The sequence below is a fragment of the Podarcis bocagei genome (genome assembly GCF_964188305.1).
Source record: "Podarcis bocagei genome assembly, chromosome: 13".
NCBI classification, from domain to species: Eukaryota; Metazoa; Chordata; class Lepidosauria; order Squamata; family Lacertidae; genus Podarcis; species Podarcis bocagei.
In genome coordinates this window covers 7,601,996-7,614,335 of record NC_138138.1, presented here as the reverse complement: position 1 = coordinate 7,614,335, position 12,340 = coordinate 7,601,996, and the positions used below count along the sequence as shown (strand labels likewise).

At 43.5% G+C, this 12,340-nt stretch overlaps 1 protein-coding gene across 8 annotated transcripts in view; it reads right to left on the bottom strand.

Annotated features, from left to right (window-relative positions):
• EPHA5 (EPH receptor A5) overlaps positions 1-12,340 on the bottom strand; it is a 263,910-nt gene that overhangs the window by 36,836 nt on the left and 214,734 nt on the right. For all 8 annotated transcript variants that reach the window (XM_081166169.1, XM_081166170.1, XM_081166173.1 and 5 more), the window contains 2 exons: positions 6,228-6,295; positions 2,996-3,121 (listed from right to left, as the gene is read on the bottom strand). In XM_081166169.1, the coding sequence (XP_081022295.1) occupies positions 2,996-3,121; positions 6,228-6,295 (194 nt within the window). The remainder of the gene's footprint in view (positions 1-2,995; positions 3,122-6,227; positions 6,296-12,340) is intronic.

The window sequence follows — 12,340 nt, the reverse complement described above, 5'->3', positions numbered from 1 at the left end:
ACAGATATGGAAAAGGAGAAATTTCAGGAGGAAACAGGTTTGACAGTGGTTAAGAAAGTCAAATACCTAGGGGTTTATTTAACACCTAAGAATGTTAATTTGTATAAGGACAATTATGAAAAATGTTGGTCAGAGATTAAAAAAGATCTAGAAATATGGTCAAATCTGAAATTGTCAATGTTAGGCCGAATTGCAGTAATTAAAATGAATGTATTGCCTAGAATGTTATTTTTGTTTCAGACCTTGCAGATTCTTGACAAGATGGAATGTTTTAAGAGGTGGCACAAAGACATTTCGAAATTTGTCTGGCAGGGCAAAAAGCCCCGAATTAAATTCAAAATACTGACTGACGCTAAAGAAAGAGGGGGTTTTGCCCTGCCGGACCTAAAATTGTACTATGAGGCAGCAGCGTTTTGCTGGCTGAAAGAATGGATGCTCCTCGAGAACACGGACATCTTGGATCTGGAAGGCTTCAATAATGCTTTTGGTTGGCATGCATATCTTTGGTATGACAAGGTTAACAGTACCTTTAAAAATCACATTGTTAGAAAAGCATTAATTAATGTTTGGATAAGATACAAAGATTTATTGGAAAATAAAACCCCTAGATGGGTGTCACCAGTGGAGGCTAAAGCAGTGAAGAAACTCAATATGGAGGTCGGATGGCCGAAGTATTGGGAAATTTTAGAACAGGATGGAGACAAGTTTAAACTACAAAGTCAGGAGAAATTGAAGCACAAAGTAGAAAATTGGTTTCAATATCGCCAAATAATGGAATTCTTTAAACAGGATAGGAAAATCGGTTTCCAAGTGGAGAAATCAAAACTAGAGACCGAATTGCTAGAACCCAATACTAAGAATTTATCTAGAATGTATAACTTGCTGTTGAAATGGAACACACAGGATGAAACAGTTAAATCTGCTATGATTAAGTGGGCGCAGGATGTTGGACACAACATTATGTCAGATGACTGGGAATGGTTATGGAACACCGGTATCAAATTTACGGCATGTAATGCCTTAAAGGAAAACATTATGAAAATGGTATACAGGTGGTACATGACCCCAGTCAAGCTGGCAAAAATCTACCATTTGCCCGATAATAAATGTTGGAAATGTAAAGAGACTGAAGGTACTTTTTATCACCTTTGGTGGACATGCCCGAAGATAAAGGCCTTCTGGGAAATGATCTATAATGAAATGAAAAAGGTACTTAAATGTACATTTTCTAAAAAACCAGAGGCCTTTCTCTTGGGCATTGTCGGCCAATTGGTGACAAAGAAAGATAGAAATTTCTTTATGTATGCCACAACAGCAGCAAGAATACTCATCGCAAAGTATTGGAAGACACAAGATTTACCTACTCTGGAAGAATGGCAGATGAAAGTGATGGACTATATGACACTGGCTGAGATGACAGGCAGAATCCGTGACCAACGCAAAGAGATGGTGGAAGAAGAATGGAAAAAATTTAAAAGCTACCTTAAGGACTACTATAAACTCAACGAATGTTAAAATGTTGTGGTTGCTAGAAGTAACAGGGTACAGGGATATAAGGTTAGATAATAAAGGAGGACTAAGACGACAGAGATTAGAAAGTAACAACTGGGAGTTGCTAGTTCAAATATGGACACTGGGATGCAGAGAGGGGGGGTATGGGGAAGTCCAAGAAAAGAGGTTTATGAAAATATCTTTGAAATTATTTTGTATGTTTGTTTTGTTTTTTGTTTGTTTGTTTTTCTTAAAAATGCTGTAAAACCAATAAAAATTTATTAAAAAAAAAAAAAAGGGAAGTGAGGCTTCCCGTAACTGAGAGATCCCTGTCCCCTCCTGCTAGCACGCAAGCTCTGATAATAATAATAATAATAATAATAATAATAATAATAATAATAATAATAGCCACTCTGGGCGGCTTCCAAAAGAATATTAAAATACTGTGATACATCAAACATTAAAAGCTTCCCTAAACAGGGCTGCCTTCAGATGTCTTCTAAAAGTCTGGTAGTTGTTGTTCTCTTTGACATCTGATGGGAGGGCGTTCCACAGGGAGGGCGCCACTACCGAGAAGGCCCTCTGCCTGGTTGCCTGTAACTTGATAGGCAGCATGAAGCCTCCCTTCACAGCTTAGTTGCTGGGGTCAGGGAAGGTGGAGGCAGCCCGGAAGCTGCACCTTAGAGCTGCTGCACCACCATCATATGGGGACTTCCAAGTAGCTCCTGAAGCCAGCCAGAGTCAACTGCTCCTGGCTGCTGAGACTGCCGCGTTTCCCGGGGACATTAGATGAAATCCGGGGACGGAATTTGTCTGGGGACTTATTCACAAATCTGGGGACTGTCCCTGGGAAACGGGGACATCTGGTAACCCTACTATGGGGGGAAGTGGCGACTACTGTCCCTGGGAAACGGGGACATCTGGTAACCCTACTATGGGGGGAAGTGGCGACTACTGTCCCTGGGAAACGGGGACATCTGGTAACCCTACTATGGGGGGAAGTGGCGACTACTGTCCCTGGGAAACGGGGACATCTGGTAACCCTACTATGGGGGTAAGTGGCGACTCCCCCCCCCATGGCTGCGATTCCAGGGTCCCCCTCTTAAAGGGGTTATGTATATGCGTGTCACTGGCCATACACTGAAAGGTTGTCAGTGAACAACCCTGTGTGCGGGGATATGGGCTGGGCTGGGCTGCCTGCTACACTTACGTCTCGCAGAGCACCCCCATATCCCATTTACTCTGACGAGCCCCAGTTTCCCCTGAAAGGGGACTGGGAGGGGTACACGCCCAAGGCTTAAGCGAAGGTCTTCCTACATTCGGAAGTTTAATAAAGACGTGGCCAAATTTTAATTCCATAACACGTTGTCACCTGTCATTATTCCTTTCTGGTGTTCCCTGGGGGCTGGGGTGGTCACCACCTTGTCGTGCAATGCAAAAACGGAATCCTGATGTTACAGCAATAGCATGAGTGAATGGTAAATGGTGATATTGGTAATCTTACCAGCTCCAATAACTCTTTCAATTGATATACACGAGGCTTCTATTTCCTTGGCAAACTCATGGACAGCTTGATTTGGGTCTTCGTAGGTGTGTGGGTCGATATAAGTCCGCACTCCTGGTAATTTAACTGTGCATAAAATTAAGGGTTTAATATGTTAAAAGAACTGGCGAGCAGCAGAACTGAAAATTGAACAAGCTGGAACACTAGTGCAAAGGGAAATGTATTTTACTAATTACAAAACGGAGTATGTGAGCACTGCATATCATTGTCACAAAGATACCATTATGAGCTACTTAAGAAACATTTGGTGCACACCAGGGCTGCAATATTTAATCTATTACTCACTTTGATTAATTTATTAAAAAAACTTTTAATAGACCGAAGGGAACCACGATTAATCGGGTAGGGTATATATTTTTAATAAAGGGGTTGTATTTTTAATACCAACGTTCATAAAAATTGCAGGTGGCAAGCGCCATTTTAAAAGAGACATTGCTCCCTTTCTCTAAGATGATGTCTGCTGTGATATATGTATGCATTATAAACAACAGCAACAAAGTAAGTATGCTTCTTGCTTCAGAAATACTGTTTTTATCCCTATACGAATTCAATGCAATCTTAATGGATAGTTCACCTTAAATTCATACGATTATCCCATTAAGATGTCACAAACTGAGTTGCAGTCCTAGCTATCAAACTCCACCGGATTTAAAATTAAATATAAAGTTCAAAGTCACAAAGGTGGTATTATTGAAAAAATGTTGCAGAAAATATGACTCCTCTAGATTTAGCATAGTTACAAGGGGGTCTGCGCAAGATCCCTGCTTCACATGTTTCAAGGTACAACACACCTGAAGTGCAGGCCTCCATTTATTTATTTATTTGCTAAGTACAGTACTGCTGGAAATGGGATCGTCCTCAGAAGGCGGTCCTTCTTGCGACTTGGCCTCTGGACACACCCCTGATGAAATACCATAGATCCCGGCGTATTAGGCGACTGGGCGTATTAGACGACCCCCCCCAAATTGGCAGCTGCAATTTGGGGGTTTGTCTTATAAGCCCAGTCTCCTAACACGCTGGGCAGCTCCGCGCCGGAGAAAGCCACTCGGCTCGGAACAGAGCCCGCCGCCACTGATGCTGCTTCTGAAGCAGCGTGTGGGGCGGGCTCCGTGCCAGGCAGCTTTCTCCTGGCGCGGAGCAGAGCTTGCCGCCACCGCCGCTTCGGAGCCGCCGTCGCAGCAGCAGGGGGGGGGGCCCTCCGCTCCGTGCCACCCATACCCGACGTATAAGACGACCCCTGACTTTTAAACCTCTTTTCTGGGGTTAAAAAGTCATCTTAAACGCCGGAATCTACGGTAGGTTTCATTTCTAGGTTTAAGTTTCATTTCTCTAAATAGGCATCACAGGTCACAGCCAATCAGGAAAGGGGTGGGGGTGGTTAAGGAATTATATAAGCATCAGTGCAAGAATGCCCTAGGCTCTTGATTGGCGCTGCTGAACACCCGCCCTCCCACCCTTAGTGTAGGTTCTCAGCCTTGCTTTGCACTATGTGTGAGTCGCCTGTCTTGGGACAGGGGCCAGGTAGGAATTTTTATCCATTTGGCAAATTGGCACTGGCCATTTGGTTTTTTGCCTACCCCCTTAGCAATCGTCACAACTTTCCAGGTTTGGCGGTCAGGCATTGGCTTCATTTTGTGTGTGGAGGGGAGGTGTGGTCATCACCTGCCCCTCAATGATCAAAAGGTATTCCGTTAAAGGAATCTACGGGTCCTGGATCTGGTTGGAAGTCCGCTTGATGGGCTAGGGCCATGCCGGGATCACAGAAGCCTTGTGGTAAGCTTCTGTTGGGCAAAACCCCGATGTTGCTGCCCTGATGGGTTTACCTTCATAGGCTCTGGGGCAGTAGTCTGTTATAGTCTTCAGCCAATGCCTATGCCAATACCACTCACATTTAATTTGCAATCAATAAAGTTGTGGCCTTAATGTTACCCATCAACCTTAATTCTGTGTCCGTGTGTAGTTATTTCATGGGGGGCTGGCTTGGGGCCTCAAGATGCAAAAAAGAGACTCCGGAGCTGCTCTTTAATCTCTAACCATTTCCACCTAATAGGAAATACTTAAAAAAGAAAAGATTTTATCAAATCTTTTTCATACTACAGTAAGATTAAAGAAACCAATTGAAATGAAAACAGGAACAGAGAAAGAACAAAGAAAACAGAGAGGCTTCTCTCGAAGCTTAAATCTCACACTACCTCCCAGCTCTCACCTGGGAGCTTTCTAATAGGAAACACTTTCGATATCAAATTATTTTAGCCATTTTTTTGTTTTTGTTTTGAATAAACTTGAGGGTCATGCCTGCCGTTCCCAGTATATCTGCAACAGTGTAAAAATATTAATTGAATTATTTAGGATATTTAGCCCATTTGCTGGGGCAGAATTCCACTTGGAGCAAAATCCACAGCTTTGGCATGAAGCGTTTCTGGAACAGCAGTACTGCTTTGGAAATAAAATGAGGCCTACAATGCAGATGTGTAGTTTTATTCCCTGCACTCTGGCCTTGAAGAGTGTGAAGCTAATGCAGCCCTCTCGCCTGTGCTAGACGCACACTCCGTAAGACTGGGGTAAGATTCTGTCATCTTCTCTTTACCGAACTGGAATGAATTGCAGAATCATGGAATTGTAGAGCTGTAAGGGACCACAAGGATAATCTAGTCCAACCCCTCTTCAACGCAGGAATCTTTTAGCCCAATGTGGGGATCGGACCCACAACTCTGATTTTGAGAGTCTCATGCTCTACCTATTTTTGGCAAAGTGGAATAAACCCTTTCCACTTTCTACCAAAAGCCAGAGATGGTGAGCCCATTGGTTCTGCCTGCCGCTAAACAGTATATACCGTATTTTTTGCTCTATAAGACTCACTTTTTCCCTCCTAAAAAGTAAGGGGGAATGTGTGTGCGTCTTATGGAGCGAATGCAGGCTGCGCAGCTATCCCAGAAGCCAGAACAGCAAGAGGGATTGCTGCTTTCACTGCGCAGCGATCCCTCTTGCTGTTCTGGCTTCTGAGATTCAGAATATATTTTTTCTTGTTTTCCTCCTCCAAAAACTAGGTGCATTTTGTGCATCTTATAGAGCAAAAAATACGGTAACTATAATGCTATGTATTATACCATATCAAGACAAAAATACTAGAAAGCAGTGCAGTTCTCTAGCGTATTATCTGAACTTTACTCACTGTGACCATTATGAAAATGCATCTTTTCCTCTTCGGGGTCCTGCTTTGCTTTGCTGTAGCCACACCTCCTGTTATTGAACAAGATTTATGGGATGATGTAAGGAAACTTCTCACCGAAATCATCACACAATAGGCAAATTATCAAATAAGGAATGCAAAGATGCCCTGTTTGTACCAACATTTTTCAACTGGATACGAGGCATGCCCTATTCAACTCTTGTCTTGGAAAAAGAAAAGGGGATTGGTACAATATTGGCATCATCTGTACTTGGGGTCCTGCGGGATCTGATATCCACAGGCCCCTTTTAATTCAGAAAAAGAAAGAGGATTCAGGAAAATCCTGGTAGGATTTGGGGTCTCAATAGCCCTCCTTAAAGGGGACCAAGAATTCTTGAAACAGGCTTGTTTGATCCTAATAACTGATTAGTAAAGTGTTTTTTAGAAGCAGAGGCCTGTTAACACAGCCATTCCTTTATATTGTCAATGGCAAGAAATGTAATCAAAGGATGGTGACAAGCCTTCCTATTTGTTTTATGCACACTTCAGGAAATAAAATTGTCCTACAAGGGAACATTGATGCCTATTGCTGTATTACCAAATGCCAAGATTTAAGTGTACTATATCAGTCACTGCAGAACGTATCAAGCATTAAGGCTTGGTTTATCTAAAATAAACTGAATGAGTTCTTCAGCTGTGGCATTATAGTTGGCTGATCTTTTCCATACCTTGGAAACGACTTATTCCCCTGAAAATTTATGCCTCTTATTCCCATCATACTGGAAGGAAAAAATGAGGCCCAGGACACAGGTCAATGTTGTTCAATAAATGTAAAACAGAAGAGTGGCATTTCCATTCTAAATATTCCTGTGGCATTTTATCTGGTAACAAACCTACTTTCACACTGGCAATCACCTAGTGAAATATTTATGGCATGCATCGTAAAACTGAGGCTGTAAAAGTGTTCCTCTAACAAATTTATAAGAGAGAAAATGGGCTGATGGGAGAATGACAAATCTTACTGGTGAAGGGATGGCATGAGGCGCGCACACAACCCAACGTAACTGGTTTTTACAAGACTACACTAGAAAATGATTCATATAGTACGGTAATGGATGATAAAGGCCTGCATTGGGTGGCTGTGAACTGTTTACCGATGTGCTTATAAGACGAGAATCCAGTTCAGAGAAGTATAATAATAATAATAATAAGCACCCCAGGTTTCTGAACACTTTGCACACTTGAAACAAACAAAAACACTCCCACCAGAGAGACGGGTTTAGCATACCTCTTTCCCTGAGGTGCTGGTTTACTACATGCAAGTCAACTTTCATCGACTGCTGTCCAAAGACGATGCAGCCTAGAGGGTTACAGCCCTGCTGGATCAGAGACCACCTTAACCAGCATACTGTTCTCACAATGGCCTGCCAGAGGACTTTGGGAAGTCTGCAAGAAGGTCCTGAAAACAACTGCATGTTCCCCACTCACGTGTCTTGGAGGCATAGCATTGACAATACTGGCGGTACAACAGTGGCCAGTAGCTTCTGTCCTCCATGAATTTGTCTAATCTCCTTTTAAGGCCATCCAAACTGCCAACTATCATTACATATTGTGGAAGGAAATTCCATTTATTTTCACTACACGACTTGTGAAGAAGTGCTTTATTTTGCCTGTTCTGAATCTTCCAATATTCATTGTCATTGGATGACCCTGGTTTGGGAGTGGGACGCGGGTGGCACTGTGGGTTAAACCACAGAGCCTAGGACTTGCTGATCAGAAGGTGGGCGGTTCGAATCCCCACGACGGAGTGAGCTCCCGTTGCTCGGTCCCTGCTCCTGCCAACCTAGCAGTTCGAAAGCACATCAAAGTGCAAGTAGATAAATAGGTACCGCTCTGGCGGGAAGGTAAACGGTGTTTCCGTGTGCTGCTCTGGTTCGCCAGAAGCAGCTTAGTCCTGCTGGCCACATGACCCGGAAGCTGTACGCCGGCTCCCTCGGCCAATAAAGCGAGATGAGCGCCGCAACCCCAGAGTTGGTCACGACTGGACCTAATGGTCAGGGGTCCCTTTACCTTTACCTTAAAGAGGAGAAACATCTCTCTATATGGGCCCTGATATCTGTACGGACTACCTAGCATCGATTTGTGAGGTTTGATTTGGCTGAGGTAAGGTCTGAATTTGCAGCTTACCAGCTGGGAATTGGTTCCTTAGCAAGAGAAACCAGCACAACTGCAGTCTCATCCATCTTAATATTTTAATAGACTGAGTTGGGCCATACGAAATTGTCCTGGGCTCTACTCTGGCAAAGCGCAGGTGATGGCATGTAGCCCAGAAAGGAGCTGGCAGAGTCACACACTCAGTTGCCGGTGAGAAACAAGTCATGGAATTCCACAAATAAGAAAAGAGTACAGTGGTGCCTCGCAAGAGGAAAAGAATCTGTTCTGTGATTCTCTTCGTCTAGCCCATTGACAGATTAGCGGATTAGCGCTATTAGCGGCTTTTAGTGGCTTATCTGCTGATCGGATCAGCTGATAAGCGGCTTAGCGGCTTAGAAAAAGGGGGGGAGGGGAAAAAACCAGCAGGAACTCGCAGGACATTGTCGTCTTGCGAAGCAAGCCCATAGGAAATTCGTTTTGCGAAGCACCTCCAAAACGGAAAACTCTTTCGTCTAGCGAGTTTTCCATCTTGCGAGGCATTCGTCTTGCGGGGCACCACTGTACGTTCCTGCCTCTGTTTTGGGTCCTCACACTATCTCTTTGATTCAAAATCTCAGTTTTCTCTGGAAATGTTAGCTGGCAATGACTAAAAAAATTAGGGCAGGATGCGTTTTGTAGATCCCTTAGACAACCTCTCTTGAAATGGAACACAGAATGTCCCAGCCCTCTATACTCTTGCTTGGGAACTCTTGGTAGCACTAAATTCAAATCCTCCTTGCTGCTTAATTCAGTGAAGACATATCTATCACTAATCAATCGGCTAGTGACAGCCCTGTGTTCCTGTGTGACTACCCAATTAGTATTGAAAACACAAGGACACCCCCCTTTGTCAAGAAGAATTGCCATTATTCGTTCCCTTTTCTGCAGAAATCGTCCTTCTATGTCCTGCCCTAGCTTTTTGCTGATTTTTATCCTTCTAGTCTTGTAGCCCTGAACTCCGGTTGTGCACACATGATACCTTTAAAACCCATTCGAAACATGTTTTCCTTGCAAAGAATTCTGGGCAGTGAGGTTTGTTAAGGGCTGCTGAGAACTGAAACTCTGTGAGGGGTGAACTACAGCTCCCAGAATTCTGTGAGCTTTAAAGGTATAGCGAGCCACCCAGTGATCCAGTAAAACCTTGCTGTAGCTGAGAACCCCTGGTGCTAAGGAATAGTTCATAGGGAAGGGGAAAGTGTAACTTGCTCCCTCCCTCCCTCCCTATTCTTGCCACTTTTCCAGCTTCTGTGACGCCACCCACCCAAACCACCCAAATGCTGAAGAATTAATGCACAATTTGCTATGCCAGCATCTCACTTTCCCCTACGCTTCTCTGGGACAATTAACAATAATTATAATGGTGGTATTGATATTGCATTGGAATGGTTAAAGTTGTTTTTATTCTAATTTATATTTTGATTTATAGGTCTGTAAATTGCACTGAGGATTTGGCTGAAGGGCAGTATAAAAGTGTTGCAAACAGTTACAGGGAACCAGGCAGAGGGCCTTCTCGGTAGTGGCGCCATCCCTGTGGAATGCCCTCCCATCAGATGTCAAGGAAATAAGCAGCTATTTTATTTTTAAAAGACATCTGAAGGCAGCCCTGTTTAGGGAAGTTTTTAATATTTAATGCTGTATTGTTTTTAACACTCGATTGGGAGCCGCTCAGAGTGGCTGGGGAAACTCAGCCAGATGGGCGGGAAATAAATAATATATTATTATTATTATTATTATTATTATTATTATTATTATTATTATTATTATTATTATTATTATTATTATCATCATCATCATCATCATCATCATCATCCCATAAATTGCCTTTTTCTATTTCCTCAATAAAAACACAGTTTTTTGTGGCCACTCCTAAAGTTACGCACACTGTGCTCTCGTGGATTTCAGGAAACATGCATTCCTTCAGGACCAACGATAGCAAGTCTTCCAGCAAAATGGGCACAGGACCACAGAAGGCGGGGGGTGGATGGTGTAGATTCCTCTAGCACTGGAGTTAAATTCTTCCTGGCATTTTTCATTGAACCTGGACAGATAGATTTCAGGCTTGTATGGTAGCAAAGCAAGTGTGGGAACAAAAGCGTTGGCTAATACGCAGAAACTGTCTTTACCACCTTCTATATTAGGACGAGTGAACTATTTTAAGCTTAGGCACAGGCTGGCAACACAATTTTTTAAGGCAGAAGTTCTGATCAAAGCTTGCCCCCTCCATGTCATGAAATGATGGTTATCAGAACACTGCACCTACTTTTTGCAACTTACTCAATCCAGGACCAATAAATCCCAATTTCTACAAGGTTGGGAAAGTGAGCCTATGGGATCTGAGCAGCAGTTAAATTCCAGAAAAGAGGTATCAGCCTCAGGGTTGTCCAGGAATATATATATTTTACATGCATTTAAAAATATATATAATTCCAGTGTATAGGATAGCTTAAATAGTTAGTTAAATGGGCTAGCTTAGTTACTTAAATAGTGCTGCCTTGCTTGCCTCAAACATAATAATAATAATAATAATAATAATAATAATAATAATAATAATAATAATAATAATAATAATAATAATAATAATAATATATTATTTATACCCTGCCCATCTGGCTGAGTTTCCCAAGCCACCCTGTGCCACTTCCAACAAAAGATTAAAAATAGATTAAAACATCAGTAATTAAAAACTTCCCTAAACAGGGCTGCCTTCAGATGTCTTCTAAATGTCAGATACTTGTTTATTTCCTTGACATCTGATGGGAGGGCGTTCCACAGGGCGGGTGCCACTACTGAGAAGGCCCTCTGCCTGGTTCCCTGTAACTTTGTTTCTCGCAGTGAGGGAACCACCAGAAGGCCCTCGGTGCTGGACCTCAGTGTCCGGGTAGAATGATGGGGGTGGAGACGCTCCTTCAGGTATACTGGGCTGAGGCCTTTCTTCCTCCTATCCCTCATTGAACGCAGCATAGTGTCCTTAGTGCTCTGCAGCCCTTTTCATAAATCACTTGCAGTTCATCAAGATTCTCTCTACAGTGGTACCTTGGGTTAAGAACGTAATTCGTTCCAGAGGTCCGTTATTAACCTGAAACTGATCTTAACCTGAAGCACCACTTTAGCTAATGGGGCCTCCCGCTGCCGCCGCACCGCCACTGCACGATTTCTGTTCTCATCCTGAAGCAAAGTTCTTAACCCGAGGTACTATTTCTGGGTTAGCAGAGTCTGTAACCTGAAGCGTCTGTAACCTGAAGCATCTGTAATCCCGAGGTACCACTGTACTGAATTCAGGCTGGCTCAGCCCACTGACCTCTCTACTCTCTTGTCTCGGCGCAGGGAGATTTAGGGCAGCCTGGCTTGTTCCACCACACTGGGCATCGAGTCCAGGGGGAACTGCAGGGCATCGCAACTAGGACGTAGAGAACTGAGCAGAACGGAAAGCAAGAGGTGGATCATGCATGCCAAATTTTGGCCTCGCTGAAACCTGAAGGACCAAAGTTCTTCTCTGGCCTCAGCCCAACTCCCTTGGGGCTCTCGGTCCCGGACTCCCAGAAGTCTCTTCCCTTTGGTTTTCCAGTTCTCAGACCAGCCACTCTCCCAGGTTCACCTGTTCCCAGGTTTGTGTTAAGCTTTGATGCGTTTCCCTCCCTATGCAGATGCCGGACTGCAAGCATTCTGCCACTGACAGATTCATGCCCTGAGCAGTTGGGCTGCACGCCGTCTATACTAATATTTACAATTACTGTTCCTGAGTGTGAGAAACAAAGTGCACATGGCGCTCCGTAAATCACAGCAGATGTAGAACACTGTATTTTCAGAGCTGGGTAGTTTGAAATACTTTTCACGACCACACATTTAAAGCACTGTGTTATCACTTTAAACTGTCATGGCTTCTACCAAAGAATTATGGGAGCTCTAGTTTGTGAAGGGTGCTG